General features: G+C 35.8%; 1 protein-coding gene across 1 annotated transcript; it reads right to left on the bottom strand.

The window, feature by feature from the left end:
• Positions 1 to 1,172: 1,172 nt before the first annotated feature.
• LOC104076723 (poly [ADP-ribose] polymerase 4-like) lies at positions 1,173 to 18,901 on the bottom strand (the record flags this gene model as incomplete). The annotated part of the gene is given in 17 exon segments (XM_009577686.1): positions 1,173 to 1,337; positions 1,802 to 1,888; positions 2,113 to 2,244; positions 3,983 to 4,116; positions 4,633 to 4,795; positions 5,557 to 5,605; positions 5,607 to 5,738; positions 5,955 to 6,053; positions 7,331 to 7,468; positions 10,086 to 10,246; positions 12,287 to 12,460; positions 14,503 to 14,640; positions 15,999 to 16,125; positions 16,195 to 16,217; positions 16,926 to 17,039; positions 17,607 to 17,685; positions 18,778 to 18,901. Coding segments are annotated over 17 exon segments (2,039 nt in total), but the record flags the coding sequence as incomplete, so codon positions are not given.
• Positions 18,902 to 20,281: the final 1,380 nt, after the last annotated feature.

The following is a 20,281-nucleotide window of genomic DNA, read 5'->3' as shown; positions in this document are numbered from 1 at the left end:
CTCTCTGCTGCATTGTATTTCCAGCAGACATCTGGTAGTTTGAAGTCCCCCATGAGAATAAGGGCTAGCAATTGTAAGACTTCTCCCAGGTGCTTATAGAATATTTTGTCTGCCTCTTCAATATTTTGTCTGCCTCTTCAATGTATGTCATTCCTGACACTTTCATCACCCTGGAGCTCCTTTCTCTTATTATATCACTAAGTTGGGATTGCATGGAACCCTCTTTACTTCATTTAATCATATAGCTTTGTAATCTGAGCATCGTAGCAGCTAAAATTCAGATGAACGTGTGCATGTTTCATAGAATCATAAAATCATAGAATAGTTTGGGTTGGAAGGGACCTTTGAAGGTCATCTAGTCCAACCCCCCCTGCCATGGGCAGGGACATCTTCAACTAGATCAGATTGCTCAGAGCACCGTCCCACCTGACCTTGAATGTTTCCAGGGATGGGGCATCTACCACCTCTCTGGGCAACCTGTTCCAGTGTTTCACCACCCTCATTGTAAAAAATTTCTTCCTTTCTCTCCCAAGGACACACTGAACTTCAGAACTCAGTATAATACAGCTCTGAAGCAGAAGGCATGATTGTTGAACAGTCAGACATACGATACAGCTATATGATCTCACAGGGACTAGGACCACAAGGATCACCTCTGGCTCTTTGCCAGCATTTAAACACAGAAATGACCTCCCCTCCCATCTGGAGAATTCAGGAGCCATCAAGGGCATCCAAAGAAATGGATGGGCAACCTTGTCCCTGAAGCAGAGAAGGATAATAGCAGAGTGTTCAGCAGATGCTCAGCTGCTGTTTCATGATGAAGATAATACAATGTCTTTGCAAGCCAAAGGGAGAACAGAAGCACAGAAACAGCAGATAACTCAAAATATGAGATCTAACATGTACCAACTCAAGTCAACTTTCTATGTCCTGCAGGAGCAAATACATCCTCAGAGATACTTAGAGGCTTTCTACCAATCACAGCAATCCTAAGTTTGTGTTCATGTTGCTTTATGACAAGAATAGCTACAATCAATTATCTTCTAACAAAAGAGAAGAAATGAAAACAATCATAAACTTATTGAAGCCTCTTGTGTAACTACAATCCCCTAGGCACAGAACTTTTGCTTCAAAACAAGGAGATGCTATTTTAAGATTGTATTTGAACAAACCTGCATGTTTTCATTTAATGCTTTGTCCTGTTGCCATGGTGACACAGAAGCAGGCATATGAAAGGTGATACAACCATGCTGAAAACTCAGTTCAGTGATATAGGTGATTTTGATCCCAACTTTAGAATTTGGAGATAAGTTTCCAACACTTATTACAAAAATATCCTAAAAAAAAGCAACAAAACCCACAAACTAGCTTTAATAACATCATTAAAGCCTATGTTTTCCAAAACAATAATTTAATTGGTGTTTACGCACACTGAAACCAAATGCTAACACAGAAATGACTGTTTGGTTTTGGTGAAGTGTAAGGAAAAATGGGACTGTGATATGAAATGTCAAATTTCCAATAATTCCTTAATTTCTGGCAAAAACTGATCAATAGTAACTGAATAAATCAATCTTTTACAAAAAAAAAGGAAACCACCTGAAAGAGAAAAAGCTGTTTTATTGAAGCCATAGCACATAGTTGAAGAAACAATAGTTGTTTTTAAAAATGATCAAATGTATGGTCCAAATAAGTTCTAGTAAAAAGGAGTTTCCCAACAAAGACATGCTTCAGCAAAGAATCTGTAATTGTACAGCTGCAAAATTTTCAAATAGGTACTAAACCATGATATTCAACATACCGGTGCATCCTGGTCCATTAGATAAGCTCCATCACCCTGACTGACAGCTTTCTGATATTCCCTATGTGCTTGTTTCTTTTCTTTAACCTACAAAAGATTGTTCCAAAATAAGTAATTTCATCTCTATAGACAGAAAACTGGACCAATATTCTCTTAAATGACATTACTATCTTGAAATCCAGTCAAGTGGTAACAACAAAGGACATGAGAGAAACCAAAATTAGTGTTGCACATCTTCATTACTAATTAAGGGCTTTCAGATCTTGAGATTGAAGGACCTACATCAAAGGCAAAGCACAAGAACATTTTACCTCTCCAATGACATGTTTTCCATTGATAAAAGCTTCAAATCCACAAACAGCAGCTTTATCATCCAAAGGAAAGACATATTTAGCTTCAATTGGTTTACTGTTTTGATTGGTGTAGGTCTGAAACATTACTACCTGAAATGAATATTTTTTGCGTAACTGTAAAGTTAAAATGTGATTAAAACATCAATACTTTTAAGTATAACAGCATAACTGCTTTGCACCACAAAATGTCAATAGGCATGCCACAACTGGAACTTCTATTTATAGCTTAGAAATGAAGGTATAACATTCATCAGTGCTTGACAAACAGGTATCTCCAGAAACATGCAAGGAGCTATAGAACTTTTAATGTCTAAATCATTAATCAAATCTCTTCCAGAAGAAGAGTAAACCATGACGTTCTAAAGGTTATCTGATATACTGGCAGAGCTGAAGCTATCAAGCTACTGCCTACAAAAGAAGTCACCACTGCAATATGTCTATAATAGTTTCAAGCCAGTAAGGACTAATAAGAAAGAAGAGTAAACCTCCACAAAAAATTGGTCTATTTTTATGATATACTAAAAGGAGTGTTTGGAAAAGCCTATGTTATTCTGTATGTATAGTATCCATCTTCTAATGACAGAATTTCTGTCTCTGAGGTGGCAGATTGCATCTGACTTTCTTCTCACATCTGCTCTTCTGTTTACTTCCCTTGTGTCGTAACAAACTCTAGCAATTTGTCATTCCCCTTGGCTACCATTCTTATTGTCCCTTGCCATTTTGTCATTTCTGGTTTATGCTCTGTACCTCAGCCTTAGACTGTTTTCTGCTTTGATTGACTGGGTCATAGAACAGATGCCACTGGATTAATTAATTCCATAGGAAACCAGACAAAAATCAAAACAAAACCAAACCAAAAAACAAACAAAAAAACCCCCAACAATCCCTCATGAGAAGAACTCGTGTTCAAAGGAATCACACTGATCAGACAACAGGTGTGACTGTCAGAATAGTTTAAGCACAGACTCATTTGCAGACAATTCTTTCAAACCCTTTTCTCTCCTGTTTTCCCCTGCTTTCTTTTTTAAGGCTTTAGCAACAATGTCTAAAAAAACATTATTTACTTTCATGAAGCTACTTTGGCACTGGAAACCCCTGAATACAGATTCTTGTTGAAAGACACGCATGTGACAGAACTCAGTAAAGCCACAGCTTTAGCATGATCGAGACTGCTTCAGGCAGGATGCAGTTGAAGGGGGAGGAGATTGTGGAATTATGCCCCAGGATTGGAAAAGACCTGTGACTTGACAGAATGTGTTCATAGAGGACATGTACTAAAAACCAAGGTGGGCCCTTATTTTAGCCTGCTTAGCTAGCTTTTATTAGCTAATTTTTGGGTTAGAATAGCAAGTTCTTTTGCACTGATTGGTATCTTACCTGTGACAGCTAATTTAGATTGTCTAACCAAAGTCAAAACCAAAACACAAATATATTTCCATAAACCTTTAATCATCCTAGGTATTTCTCACTGGTTTATAATTCAGCTGGCAAACAGATAGCCAAGGTGGTCTTTTAAAGGGAACAGAATGCATACAGTACTGCAGAAAGTTTCTTTACAGTGGTGACTTGATTATGCATAGGCAGAAAACAGATTTAAAAATAAAGCCAAGCCTTTTACTGTCCAAAGAGCTTTTGGCATTTGTTTGACTACACATCTCTAAGAATAAAAACTGTTTCCACTCATTTCAGGACTTTTCTTCATTTAGAGATTGAATTGCCTTTTTTTTTTTGCAATTAACTAAACACTAAATAGCATTTTGACTAAAACACTATTTAACAAATGGATTAATTTTTCAGGGCTGAGTTATGGAAAAGGACACTAAATAGCATACTCTATCTGTGCTACAAAGTCTATTATCCTGGCCTTGTTATAAACACCTTCCAGAGGGACAGGATTTCCCAATCTGTCCTGAAGACCGGTTTTTACAGGATTTGAAAGATTTGCATTTGGTGATGCACAGCCTAAACAAAGAGTTTATAAAAGATTAAAAAGATATTTTTTGAAACATACATTTGGGAAAGATGATGGAAACTAATCCTATATCAACGGCCCATGTTTATTTATGCAATTCACAACACAAAAGTAACACTCAGTTTCTGTTACGAATACTTGTGTTGTATTGCTGTCTATCTAAGAGATCATGAGTTCATGATAGTTCTTTAAGGTTTTACAAGGTCTTTGTTTAGAACCTTGTATTTGAATGATTTATGCAAAAGTGCTTCCTGTGCTTCTCTTGAAACATACTGTGACAGGCAGAGTTGCAATTGCTGTTGGTAATTATGCCTATAGGAAATCTGTTAAACAGATGCTACACAGATACCACATGGTAATCACTAACTTGGTAACATCCATAAATAAACTACAAATTATTTTTTATTATGTTATCTTCATATATACAAGTACTTTAAAAAGGGTTCTGATAAGTATTTAGGAAACTGTGGAAGCAAGTCAATATACAAAGAGAAAACATTTCTTACTCTCACGCTGTAAGTGACATTGCGACTCTGGCTCATTGTTATCTTGCTCCAGTTCCACCCAAATTCCAGGCTGAAATGGCTTTATTTGATCTTCAGCAAGGCAAAACTTAACAACATATCTAATTTTAATCTGACAGGTTTTATACACAACAAATTCGTCATCCTGGTAGAAACAAAGAAAGGTATTTTACAATAAAAACAAAGCTGTAGATAATATCTAAAACAGTTCAAATGGATTAAGAGGTGAACCTAAATGACATATCATTTTTGAAAAATAATAAGAATCTGACAGCTTTTATTTTCACTCCCCTAATCTCTCTGTATCACTACCGCTTGCATCTCTTATCTTCTTACTTTGTATTTTCCACACTCCTTATATTTCCTCTTCTCCATAAAGCACAATCATTCCTCAAAATAACCAAGAACAAAAAAAGTAAAAAACTGGTGGATATATAGAGAGCAACTGTTCTGTTAGTGTGCCACTACAGTATCATCCCTGCCTTAGAGTACCAACCTATAAGGACAGGGATATTTATCAGCTGGATTCATTTACAAAACAATGAATCTTCCATAGTAGTGATTTCTTATTCCATATAAAGTAGAATATCGCTTCCAAATAACAATTTAAACATCACAGACCAGATATTTATATGATGATTCAGTTATAATAAAACATAATATTTACATCTTTCTTTTAAGTATTGTTGTCTTGCAAGAATTCTTTACAAATACAATTTAGAGGCTTAGAAGTTTTATATGCACTTTACAGGCTGCAAGACAGACAAAAGTGATTTTACACATTACTGTCTAGTGATTTAGTGTCTGCACTGAAATGCAGGTTACATTCATTCTGTTATCTATCAGTAGTATAATAAATCCAAAATTTGGTGCCTTTTCAAATGCCCAATACTGCAGGATCAGTACCTCAAAGTCTGAAGAGATGTCTGCTGTTTTATGGACTCCATGCACACTCATAACCTGATGGTGCATTATTTAATGAATAATCTTGTTCATACAAATCTAAGCAGGATCCAGGTGCCACGTAAAAAACTACCAGGAGCCGCGTTCCATCCATTTCACTGGGTGAAGAATATTTAATAGTGGCACTATATGTAAAGAATGATCATACACATTTTATTAAAATTTATATTAATGTAAACATCATAGGAATTTAAGGACACACAAGTACTTCTGAACAGATGGACAGGAATAAACTTTATAATTAAATTACCTTAAAAGTATTAAGCATTATATCTACTTAATTTGAAAAGTAAAAAGAATACACAAAGGATAAAGTAAAGAGATTATGTCGTTATTCAGACCTAACAGAATCACTGAAGTAAATGCCACTGCCCAGATTACCAATGTCAGTTCTTTCCAGGCCACGATCTTCAACAACCACTTTTGGCATTAGGAGTCCTCTAGAGAAAAAGAAGGTCACACAATGAGTGAAGTACAAAATACTTTTGCGTATAGCATGTGGGCTAATACACATTTTGCAATTATGAACTGCAGAGGATTAAAAAAAAATACACTTTACAGAAACCATCTATAGACACTCAAGCAAAATAGTCCATTCATAAAAAAACATAAATCCCAAAGTCATATTAATCACCAAGACACTGATTAAATAAGCAATAAAGACTGTTAGCTTTTCTTCATTTAGCAGAAAAACAAGGCATTTTCCAGATTTATTGCCAAACATTCAAAATAAATTTTTGGTTATTAGATGAGTAGTTCTACATTTCTAGCAACTGTGCTGTATTCAATTTCAAAAAACTGTATGAAATTTTTGTATCTAAGAAAAAGGAAGTATGAGTTTTAAAGGTAGAATGCCAGGGAATGGATACTTGGAAACTTTTCCAATGTTTGATTTGCAAACCTATTAAGTGTAGAGATACCATCCTTAGACTGTTTATGAGACATTTGATTTACTACTGATTGATGCCCGCAGAAAACATTTTATATATAAAGAATGTAAAAAGACACAATATTTAAATAAGTTCAACGGTTTTGTAACTTACAATTAAAATCTGCAGTATGAGGAAAACAGAATACTAATATAACTTCTGAGGTATTTTAATTCTGATGGTGTTATATGTATCAGACATGTTTTTTAAAATATCCTTAAATTTTCACTGTATACATGCTACGATGAGGATTTAAATGTCAGGCTACTAGAGGTTATATTATTTTAGCATTATTATTCACTCATGCCTGAGTGAATCCATGGTATTCAGCCACAGAACTAGATATTCTGTTATTCCAGGAAATTATGATAATCTAAAAATATGCCAAATAATGTAGTTGTGGGGAAATAATATATAGGAGTGGAAGGAGGACATCCTCAATGCAATTCTTTCCTAAAACAGAGGAAGTTTTCCATACAGCCACTACTCTCCTACTGTCTCCATTTTATCATCTTTCATCTGGATTTAAACCACACTCATCACCATCATATCCAAATAGCTGCATCTAAGTCTAATCTACCTGGAGAGTAATTAAATTTATCATTACAAAAGATTGATTTTCCTTCCAGAGATCTGTAGAAGCATATGGATGTTCATATAAATATTAACAGTAAAAATCAGGTTAAACATAATACAAAAGAGCTTCATTAAAAAAAAAAGTAAAAAAGTATTTTAGAATATAATTAAGCCTGATTCAATGTCACAAAAAAGGGAATGTAAATTTTTACCTGGAAAGAATTCCCATGAAGTTGCGCACAGACGATGCATGGAATAAGGATCGAATGTTTCCAAGACTGCTCAGAAATTCTGCTGTTTCAGTTAATCTGCCAACCCTATACACTTGTAAAATTTGCACTGGACAGGCACTGCAAGGAATTTGAAATGATCTTTGAGATCTCATGACTTAGAAAGTGCATTTAAGATCAACACACTGCTAAAAGATAAAGTCTTATTCTAAATCTCAAAGTAATGTTCAACTTTTTCTTTTTTTTTGTTAGCAATTTGGGTGGCAATTATTAAAGAAAAAAACAGCATAAGAGAACAACCACCAGAGATATTAAAAACTTAATGACTACGTTCAAGACCTATTTAGACTTTTAGGGAGAAATTGAAAATGTGTTTTCATGCTTAAAGTCATATGAAATTATCTTATTTGACATATTGGGATCTAAATTCAAAGATGTGACATACAAAACCCCATATAACTCTATGCAGCTCAGAGTCTGTAAGTATATAAATTATTGCCAGCAAATTTATTTTGTACTAAAAATTCTTTTACTGAAAATATTCAGAGACCTCACTGTCTTGGCTGAACTAAAAATATCTTAGCATTACAGTTCAGGCTTTCTGGAGGTAGTAACTCCCAATTAAGAAAGACTTCCCAATTAAGAAATACACTTGAGAGGAGGAAAACTTGGGTTGCAATCCCACCTCCAGCAAGATTTATGCATTTTACATACAGTAGTTACAGGACAGAGCTGTCACCAAGATTCCTGTCCTTCCCTTCTTGTGATTACACGAAACAAAAGATTCAGATTCTCTCTTTACCTCTTCTTACCTTTATCCTTGCCAGCTGAATGCTCTACTTAGCTACTGTGTAAAGGTCCGAGTGGAGAATAGTGCGCCTACCACCCTCCCTCTGCTTGAGCAGTCTGCTGTTTACACGTGCTCAGAATATACTTCCTCAGATGACAGACTCTGGACTAAGGACTGAGCTGCTTAACAGTGTAAAGACAGTGATACCCTACGAAATACCCAGAAGATAATTTTAGAATTCTAGGATTCCTGTCAGACAGTGAGGAACCTCTGGATTTACAAAGTAACTGAGAAGAGGACTTAAGGATCACAATTTTAGATTTAGATACTGGAAGTAGATAGTACCTTGAAAGTAAAAGCATAAAGCCCCGTTTACAAATCAAACATTTATGCTTTCAAGATTCAGTGAGCTTCAGTCAAGTTTCGAGTTCCTAAATGCTAAAATAATATTGGTAAATAGGACCTAACCTCTTTTGTAATTTTGAACATTTTACTCAAACTGTGTGGTTTCTTATGTTGAGGATTAGAGATATATTATGTCCTAATTTGTGAAGCTGCTATATGAACTTTTTTATATGAAGGTGGTTTGTTTGTTTGGTTTGTTTTGTTTTTTTAAAGAACCTTACTTGAACCCTGATCCTCTGCAGTTGAAGTTTTTTTAAATTGTTTTTAGATTAAAAACTAAGATTGCAAATGCAGAGACTGAAAGGGAATAAATATGCTCCAATTCTTGCAATGTGATTATGCTTATCTATTGTATAAGAGTAGAGTCAAAGTTTTGCAGGAAAATCCTGTCCTTACAATTAGTTAGTTTATGAATTAGTATATAGGCACTAACATAGATAACTGCTGTCTACAAAGAGCAGTCCCGTGGATTCAGGTAACAGCAAATTCCCCAAAATTCCCCCTTTATTCAATTGTTTCTGTCACAAAGAACTATAAGGTAGAACTGAGTCACATAAAATATTGTTCTATTAATTTTAAATTACTTAAAAATTTAGACACAATGTCAAGTGAAAGTCAACTACTGAACTTTGCTGAAGACAAACAGACGTTTGTGTATTCCAAGCACAGTGCTCCTTCCATACTTGAGCAATATATATTTGGGTATAACCACTTAGTAACCAGTAGTTGCTAGGTAGGTTTAGACCTTAGCTGCTTAACAGCATATTTACTCAGTAAAAACAAACTTGGAGTGACTATATATGTATACGTATACATATGTATGTGTAAATGAAGCCCACTTCATTCTTCCCTGTATTAATGATCTAACCATTGATTATTCCATTTCTAGAACCATCTTCTCTTTAATTTCTCCATATTTACCCATTTTTTAATTTTATTAATCAAAGAGAAAGGGTGCCCAGTTAGAAGCCGATGTCAAGAACATTAAATAGAATTATAGGCAAATCTGCAGAATAACTTCCCAGAAATATGTCTTTTTCACACAATTGAAAGCTAACTAGAAAAGGATGGCAAGTTCTGTACATAATCAAAAGGTGACCAGGTATCCCCTCCCACCCCATGAAGTTTATTCACACGAAAAAAAATTATTTGTTTTACTCAGCAGAACCGAAAGTTTTACTTTTATGGTTACTTTCCAGTTATTTTATAAAATGCCTGGAAATAAATACTGAGAAGCAGAGTAAACAAGTCTAGACCCCATATATTTTATTGTAACAGTTCGTATAAATAGACAGCTCTTCACAATTTAAAAAAAACCAGAAAGAAACCCCACCAAAATTGACAATTTTTTTTTCTTTTTTTTTTAATTTACCTCCATTTTGTTCTAGTGTAGGTTATGGTAAATATGCTAGCTCTGCAATCCCATTAACACAATCAACACTGCACAGTAACAGAATCTGATAATTCAGTCCTCTTTAGAGGTATTTTGTGCACTATAGCTTGAATTTTACTGGAATCATTGCGTAAGTATTAAACACTCACTTGTAATTGTTTTTTAACACTTGTTGTTCAATATTGAGAAATTCATAACTCGTTGAGTCAACAGCTTCTATCTTGCACCTCAGAGCCTGGTACTTGGCCAAAGCTGATGGGTTTGGGCATGACATATTTGTTTGATGTATATTAAGCATGTCTCTGATTAGCTAGAAAATACAGACAGAAATTTATGAATACTTGTTACATTTTAATTAAGGAAACACGCAAAGCAGACTGAATTATATAAAGTTGCAGCGTAGTAACAATGAAATGGAATAATCAAAAGAACATTTCCACTTGTTAGATACAATTTGGAACAAGAGCAAACAGCTGTAGAATCGCACAAAAAACAAATCAGAAGAACAAGGTATATGAAAAATAGTATTAAACTGCTTCTGTACAACACCAAATCAAGCTTTGGATGGAGCCTGCTAACAACAGCTCCACAAACCAGTATTTATGCTTGGTTACCATTTTGATTTTGCTTATGAGGCAATTCTTACTTGTTAGAATCTGTCATTTTGGCCCCAAGGCCACTATCCAGCTAGGGCAGTAGCACGAGGTACCCATGTAATTTTCTCAGATCAGGAGAAAGAAGGACATCTAACTTTAAAACGATTGTAATGCCACACTTCACTAAGCCATGGGAAAGCTTTATGAGACATAGTAACTTTTTGATATCAGAAATGTCAAAAGATTATCAAAATTTAATTATCAAAAGATTTCCAGGGTTAAAGGCACTATTAACATTTGTTCTTTTAGAACAGTAAGGAGCCTCCTTCCCTCTACCCCTTCCCCTTTATATTTTGTAACTTACAGAAGACTGACTTCTAAATATCCTTGGCCAAAAGAAAGAGGTATCTCTGGCAGAATCTATGGAATTTACATCATAAATGCAGTCCCAGAAGGAAATTTGAGTTTGCTCTATAGTTACAAGAGTGATGTAGCTGTCAGAGCTCTGCCTCTCACCTCTCCAGAGGGCCTGGCTGCTTGGGCTCAAGGCCAGCTTTGACAGTGCAGCTGTGGAGCCTTGAAAGAGAGCTGTGAGAAGACTCAGCAGATTCCTGCCCTTCCTGTGCTCAAGAGATGCCTTTGAGCTTAGGTTCTTGCCCTTGGTCTCTCGGCTGAGCTATGTTGCCGATATGCCTGCATCCAGCCTCCCACCTCCCTGGTTCTGACCCAGATCCTGTGGACTCGAGTTCCGGGTTTGACCTTGGATCTGCCAGAGAAGCCATAATGAGAAGGCAATCTGGATTGACCCTGGCTACTATCACCAGCAGTCACTGTCACCTGCTGTGCTCTTCCTATACGGGTACCGCGGGACTAGAGCCGCTGCCAGTGTGTAGCTGCCCTGGCCTTGCTCACTTTCACTCCCCAACCCCGTCTGCCTGCTCTTACGGAACAGCCAGCCCTTGCTGCTGGGCGCAAGGGCTGCACCTCTGTGTGCACTCAGCACACCTCGTCGGCAATCCCCCCGGCAGGCTGAGAATTTCCCAGCTAGTTTCTGCAAAGATGAGACAATGGACTGACTTGCAGCAGAGTAACGGAACTCCCGATTGACTGAACTCCTAGCCAGCTTAAAAATGAAGGAACTGACTAAGTAACACAGAAACTGAGGGGGAGCTATGGGGGAGATCCTCGTAGATTCCCCTAGGCAGGGCAGCTGTGCTTAGACCAACTGAAAGATGTTATCTGTTTAGATGTGCTGACTAACTTCTTGCACTAACAATCCACACAGTCCAGGGAACTCCCCCGAGCAGTTTGTGCTGTAAAAGTAGGAACAGACCAAGCTGTACATAAGTTGGTAATTTTAAATAGTCTCTAGAAACTGTTCCTGCATATGCAGAACAGTCTTTGCATACAGTTAAAATAGCTTAGATATATTTTGTATATGGTTTAAGATAATCAATAGAAACTGATTATGTATATGCTGGAGATCTTATATGATCCAGCTGAAGATGCCATCACAACAATGATTGCAATGGAAACTCCTGTCACCATCTGGACAGCAACTGGTCTTCCTGTTCAAAACACTGAATTCCTTCCATGAGTGTTACTCTATTCATAAGATTCCAATAAATTATTATTTTAAACTGACAGCCTGTGACTAGCTGTGGAAATTATCCTGTCAATTTATCTAGTGAGCATGTTCAAAACTGGTGTAGCACAGTGCAGATCAGGGCTTACTAGCAATCTGGAAAAGTTACCTGACACAGGTCCTGTTTTCTAGATAGCAGCTTTTTGGAAACGTTATAGTCTATTTCAGATTTGTGACGTATAACTTGATAGAATTCCATCATCATCTCTTGTAGTGCCACCTCAGCAGCTCCCTCATCCAGTGCATTCTTTACTTGGAGTAAAATACCTTCTGCTTTGCTCACCTTTAAAAGAAGAGATTATTAAACTGAAAGCTATCGCAAAATTGCAGAAAGAGTGCAAAGCATCAAATACTGAAAATAGATCATTTAATTCCGCACTGAAATAAAACTTGAACTCATATTAGTGCAATATCCACAAAATATCTTCTTGCAGCTAGGATATAAAAACAGTATTTAAAAGTTGGATATTATTCTGCCGTTATACTGGGCTACTTGCAAAGTACCTCAAGCAGAGCTAAGAGACAGTAAAATAACCTCCCTGAAATAAAATGGAATATGAATCAGATTGAAAGATAACATTCCTTAACATCTTGTTGATTCATATTGTCAGCTTTAATGCATTGATGAAATAACAGAAAGTAGAGGATAATAAATTTCTTACTAAATGTCTAAGTGCACTAGTTCATCCTAAAATACATAAAGCAGAGTAGAAGTCGTATGTATAGAGTGCAACCTACAGATGAAATGAAAGTAATGATTAATTTTAGGCAGTTTATCAGACAGACAGGATATAGATTTGCTTGTATCTGTACATTCCTTCTCAACTGGAAATTTTTCAGAGGATACTCTATATTATTTTGTCTTCTTAAAGCAGGAGGAAAAAGACAAAATGCTTTTTAATTTACATGAACCACAGGCAACAGCTAGTAAAATGTTGACATTAGGGGCTGCATAGCAATGTCTTACTGCAGTTCAATATTGATTATTGATCCAAGACTGGTCCCTGTCTCACAAATGCCTTTGGGAAAAAAATGGAGAGTTAATCTAACTGAACAGCAACCCGCTTCTTAATTATTGTGTTTCAAAAATCCAGAGATTTTTTTTTCTTTCAATACAAATGCTATTTCTCTTGCAAATTAATTATAAGTGTGAAGAGTTACTGAAAACAGCTTTATCATATTCTTACAGATCGATGCATTGAGATACAGAATCTTTTAGGTCTATGGTTCAGCTTTTGCAAAAGCTACCAATGATTGAACGTTATTTATTAAATATTTATCAAATTTCACCTACCTGAAATATGTTAGGAATCTCAATATCCAAACAATTGCACCTCATAAAAAGCATTTACCACAAACAGCATTTCCTTATGTCTTTGCTGATTTATGCAATGCACTCACTACTGTCTCTGAGTACACGTATACAATATTACTGATGTACTACTTACTCACCAGAACCTACATAAATGTGTATTATTTCCATATCAAAAAGTGAAAGGAATATTCTTCTGAATATCAACTGAAGAGCATTAAAAGTGAGTTTCATGTAATAAGATTAGGGCAAAGTTATTCCAGAATTGAGGACCTTCTACTGGCAAAGCTCTTCCAATTTAAAACCAACATAATCTTCAGGTAATTTTGCCTTCAGTGATAACAAAGATGAACAAAACTCTCATCTTAAACAGTCATTTTATTGGCTGTTTGTTAAGTTATATGAACTTAAATTACATGAATAAACGTTAACCTCTTAAATGTCTAGGGAGGAAAGCAAAAGAATTGAGGTATGTGAGAAAGTGGGATTAAATGAGCCATAGGCTTAACAAAGGGGTGGATAGGCAGTTACTCTTAATAACAGCTGTAATATCCAAAGGCCTTCAAGAGTGTGTTAATTACATGTCATCTGGTAATGCAGACAGGGACTATAATTAAAACTATTTTTCCATTACAAGAGAATGGCTGACTGAAGTATGGTTGAAACATACTGGCAGGAGACACTAACCTGCTATTATGCACTGCTTTCTATGACTATCTTCTTATGTAACTTAATCTCGTGGAAGGGATCCTCGCATAAGAATTGTGTAAATTGCTGTAAAATGGAAAAGACAGCCCTCTGCCCTAGGGAGTACAGCAAGTTTTTAGTGCTGTTCATTCTAAAGCAAAATTTGAGATAAAAATTTCTGAAGCATGGATTTGTTGAAGTGCAGGAGTATCAAAAGTATAATTACCAATCCCAATCTAAAATACAACATACGTGTTTGCTGGGAAAAAATTACTTCTAACAGCATTTATGTATTCATCCTCACAGAGTAACAAGAATTAACTTACATCATTTAGGCTTATGTTGTTTACTGATTCAAGTAGTAAACTATACAGGTGGCCAATAGCTTCTGCCCAGATCAATTCCACAAAATCACTAACTTCCTGACACATGACACTTGAATGGATGGCTTCTTCTAGAAGTAACTGTAGTAAAATAAACACAATTCAGTGAAAAGACAAAGATGCAAGTCATGGCAGTGAAGTTCTTACACAGATAATTAAAGTTTCCTATTCCCATAAACAATACAGTGCGCAATGCTCATTCATGCTTAGTGTAATTTCTTCAGTCCCATTAAACTGAAGGGAAGGTTTGCTTTTACAAATTCTTTCAAGTGGAGAGCATGGCAGGCCGGATGGCCCTGACCTCTCTTGGAAACTGAAACATGAAGTCTTGGAGAAGACAGAAGTTGATTTGCTTGATATCTTTATCAGTACACTGTACTATCAGGTACACGGACATAATAGTCTGCACACCCCAGCCATTTCCTTTTTTGCACAGCTGGTAGAAGAACAGATGGTTCAAAACGGCCAGTGTTTTATAACATCTCTAACAGATTACACTAGATCTCTAGTTCAGAAAGCTCTGGTGGGAAGGACATCATTCCTGTGAAAATAAAAAATTGGAGCAGCAAAGCTACAGGAGAATAGAGAGGCCATGAAAATCAGTGGAATTGATACATCAAAAAGAGTTGTGATAACAGATTTTCTCAGGTTCTTCTGAGGAACATTGTTAAAGCATTTACTTGAGCTTTTTCTCACTGTTCTACAACTCCAAAAGCTGCCATTAAACTTGATGCCATTAAACAATTCTCACATAAGTTTGGACATTCTACATTACTTGTTTATATGGCATCAACCACACAGCTTCTGAGAGCACCAGAGGACATATGTGGGCCTTTCAACATTGCTGGATATAATCCACGTGCCAGTTGTGCCCTACAATAGAAGCTAACCATGGTGGAACAGAGAAGTAGATAAAGTACAGTGAGAACATAAATGGAAAAAAATTTCTGTCACACTACAACCATTTTAAATAGCAGTAAAACATTGTCTGAAGAGTACTTTAGGGAGTAGAATCCAACTGCTATTGCCATTGGGGGCAGTCCTGTTACTGATTCCAATACGATCTACATCAAGCCTGTGACATCTGTATAGTGTGCAGAATAATTCAACAAAGTCATACATCACACAACAGTTCTGTTTGCTATATTAGCACTTCACTTTTTAGGTATCACATTAGTTGATAACGCATCTACTGAGAACAAAAAAACCCCTGTAATGAATAGGACTACGTTTGCTTTTAATGTGTTCAAGTACTGGGAACATTCACTCAATATTCTGAAAAAAAAAATTTTCAAAACATTTACATATAAACAGTTTCCCTTAACCTATGGCTGTATCACTGTAATCTAGACCTAGACAATTTTTACCACATTCAGAAAATTGGAAACTAAAACAAATCATTAAGGACAGAAAAGTGTAAACAAGCAAGTTGTACTAGCCTTTTGCAATTTTGTAGAAGCCAAAGATTCTGCTTCTGGTGGAAAAGTTTCTCTGAGCAAGAAATCCTGGCACTTCAAGTCTGCAATAAAAGTCTCATACTTTTCTCTTATTTCTTCAGCAGTATTAGTTTATTATTCTGTAAATTGAAAGAGTAAAGTTAGTCAAAGAAATTATGTAGAGACTTAAAGAATCAATTTTACCAGACACTGCTCTAACAGCTGACACTCCACACTTCACTTCTGCATTGTGATTTAACAGGCTTCCAGCAAGGCAGTGCTTTCATGAGGGTTCATGGGACACAAAGAACAAGCACAGGGCTCCATACACAAACCCCAGAGTGACAAGATAGGTTCATCTAAATGTGTGCTGGAGTAACTTGTTCTATCAATGGAACTATTCAAAATTCATCCCTGATACAGCTCCTTTGACTTGAATCTAATGTTATTGCAATGACACAGACTGCAAGTGCTATACCAGAGTGCATACATATGTATGCCCTACATGTGTATGCATTGTATGCTAAGAAATACATTTAGGCTGCCCTCAAGACATGCTTTTCTGTCTCACAATAATATGTCCAGAATATCACTCGCTATAGCATTTCAGCATGTAAACATGTCATTATAGAGTTTACATATTGCCAGGAAAAATATATGTGAGTACGAGGCAGGTGCATCCAGGACCACGCTGTGTTGCTGCCAAGTCCCAAAATAGTTCCTTTGAACAAGTTGTAAGCAAACACACAGAGTAGAGGAGCCAACTATAAATCAAATTTTTTATGATAAGGCTTAACAGAATGACCTCCTATTATCTATATCTAAGGATTAGCCTGCAAATAAGAATGAAAAGCATCTGAAGCTCTCTGGAACAGGTATGTTTAACGTGCATAAAGAAACAAACAGGTAATATCAATGAGTGGTTCATACCTTTGTTCCATTTGATGCACTGAAGTGTGCATATAGTCGAAACGGAAACTTGTAATGCTTTTGGGAACACTGGAATTCAATAACTACCAAATCTTTGCTTTCCTTGGAGTTAACCTAAATGGAGAGATAAATAAAGCCCCCCAGCCCCCAATTTATTGCTTAAGTATGTTTCATTCACATGATATTGCACCAAATACTTCCCCTTGTCCTACTTATTTTTTCACCCCATTTAGAACTACACACTGTGACTGGCTAAAACAAGAAGCAGAATTACTCATTATTTGTATCTCAGTAACAAGCAGAAGCTCCTCTCAGGGCTTCACTGTACTGATTGCTGTACCTTTCCATCATTTTTGTGTTTTGAAAGATTTTTAATATAAAAGTTTAAAATTTAAATTAGATTTAACACTTAACAGCCACGATAACATGTATGTTGTCAGAAGCAAACATACTATTCTACTGCAATACTTTGGTGAGAACACTACAACAATAACAGAAAAGTTTTATTTGGGTAGAATTAGGCTGCACTGCAAGACAGAAAGCATTAAAATACTTTTCAATACTCTTTGCACTGCAGTACATGATAACATAGAAGAGTTCCTGTTGATGTGTATAAAACTGTAAACCTTTTATTCATCTACTGATCCTCCTACATTCTCTCACAATAACAGAAAGGCTTACTTTTTCAAGGACACTGTATTTTGCAACTTCAAAATCTTGGGGGAAAAAAGGAATGTCTTGATCATTTTCACTGTAAAATCTGGAATGGAATCAGAGTAATTAAAATCACATATGCCCAGTAAATACTGTACTGTAATAGGCTGCTACATCATACTAGAGTAAGAATAATGTGAGAAGATAAATCTATTTTTCAGCAGCAAAATAACAACAAAAAAAGTTTTGAGAAATGAAATCCCACCCAGACAAGCTGCTGCACTAACAGGCCAGAATGTCTAGTGTGAACCTGAAGACGAAGACTAGATTTCAATCTTCATTCTTTAGAAAAACTATGGAAGCAACACAATAAATGTATTTTCATTGCCCGGTTACATGGTAATTTTTTAATAGCTTGGTCAGTTACCTGTGCTGTCTGAGGCTAATTCCTCCCTTATTCTGACTTTCATATTAGGATACATACATGTAGTCATATCCTTCAGCATCAGGACTTTTAGACCAAGTGTAACTTCTAGTACATAACCTACTCTATGACTGAACAGCAGTCTCTAAAAGTGAAAGCTGCGTTTTGTTAATAGATTTAAGAGTGTTGCAGCTGGTTCTGTTCCTTTAACTCAGTAATTAGAAACAGTTATAACAATACTGCTTCCCTATTAACTAAGAGCAGTCTTAGTTATCTTCATTTTCAGCTGTCCCATGAATTTTTATGGGAGAAAGAGCACTTCTAAAAACAATGAATCAGACTGGATTGCAAAAACCCGCATGAACCAAGAAAAGAAAAAAATTGTGATGATAAACAGAGCTCCAATCAGAAAATCATAAAGATGGAGCCATACTAATGCCTGCTGAGTTGGTAGAAGCTTTGCATGTATTAGGAAGGTGGACTGTAGGTGTATGCTGAGATGTAAAAATGTAAAATCAATTTCCAGTCAGATCCGAAGGTTTTTTAAAAAAAAAAAAAAAAAAAAGCCATTATAAAGTCATACACACAGAACACAGAAAATGAAGAAAGAATAATTTTATCTTTCACTACATTATTAAGATAATGACAGCCATCTTCAGAAGTCACTGAAATAGACTGGGAAGTGGTTTTTTTTGTTTGTTTTCGTTTTTTTTTTTCCAATTTACAGAAATATCAACATACATGTATCAAAACATATCTTTAATTTTATTTTACCTAAGAGTCCCCACTTTGGACTCAATTCCTCTCTCACTGTCTTCAATAATAGTAAGGTTGGAATCGTTGTTTTCATTTTTCTTTGTGGCATGTTTATTTTCAGCAGATGACAGGTCTTCCACATCTGCAATCAAAACATTTATTTACTTGGTATGATACCTGGTTTCTCTAATTTAACTTAAGAATAGTTAATAAAAACAATACTACTATCACAAATATTTTACATGTTGAACAAGTTAACAGCTTCTAAGATCACATTTTATTCAGCCGTATAACTGGCAGGATACGGAGTCAAGTATTGAAGGGCAACTGCCCCAACTGCCTCACTGCTAGAATTAGTACCTCCCTGGGCTATGCCAGTGCTTATTCCCTTCAGGCACTTCGCCACCCTGACTTCTGTGACAGGAAGGGGAAAAAGAATTAGGGCACGTAGCTGAGAGCTACACTGTGCTACTTGACCACAGACCCTGGGAACTATTCCTCCATGGCTCACGTTGGTTTTGGGGTTTTTTGTTTGGTTGGTTGGTTTGCCTTTTTTTTTTTTTTTAAGTGGTATAGATATAGTGTATGAATGCCGTTTTACTTTTAGCTTAAAACTACTTAGGATTGCTACTGAATGGATCTACCCAGCTTCAGCCATGCATGCCCACAGCCTCTGCTGTGCAAAATCAGATTTGTCTAACAGACTCAACGACACAGCAAACATACAATGCAGGGGTCCAGGATTCTCATTCTTACATATATTTCTGAAAATTGTACTGATTCCTGACATGAGAATGTTCATAAAATAAAATGTATTATGTCAAAAATACTTAAAGGAAAGACTAGCACCCAGCTAAATGCAAGAGATGTGAAAGTAAAAGGAAATAAAAAGCACAGTTACTAGGAAGAAAAAAAGAGAATTAAAACACTAATGAATTTAAGGATGATAATTTTTTGCTAACTGTACACATTAAATAGAATTATCTTTCTCATCTCTTTTGCACTTTTTTGTCTCACAGCATTAAAATGACCATTTGTCTTTTTTCTTCCTACACAGAGTTATAGTTGTTTGCATCTGAACCATGTTACGTATTTGAATGCTTGAAGTTCTTCTGTGTTAATTATGTTGCATTAAATATATCTAGCCCATGTTAACCTGTTCTCTAGCTATCTTATTTTCTCATAATTTTGACTTCAAAACATAACACTTCCTCATACAAAGGCACTGAAAACCCACGGCATTCTGTTGAAATCAACTAAAACTTCCAGGTTACTGTCATCTTTTTTCCAGTGGAGTCAAATAAAGACAGTGATTGGAGTAGCTTTTTTGTTATTTTTAATATTTTATCCACATTTCCAACATGAAGTCTTATTTGAAGTTTCATTAAAAGAAAAAAAAAAATCAATGGAAAGACTCCGCAGTATGGAACTAGCATTTCTTTTCCGAAAAATTCTAATTTTTTTATCAACTTTATTGCCAGTTTCAATGGTTGCTTGTTGGAAGACACATAATGAGCAATCC

The sequence above is a fragment of the Fulmarus glacialis genome, unplaced genomic scaffold, assembly GCF_000690835.1.
Source record: "Fulmarus glacialis isolate BGI_N327 unplaced genomic scaffold, ASM69083v1 scaffold41245, whole genome shotgun sequence".
Taxonomy (NCBI): Eukaryota; Metazoa; Chordata; class Aves; order Procellariiformes; family Procellariidae; genus Fulmarus; species Fulmarus glacialis.
Note: the sequence above shows the minus strand (reverse complement) of the source record. Positions and strands in the feature narration are given on the sequence as shown.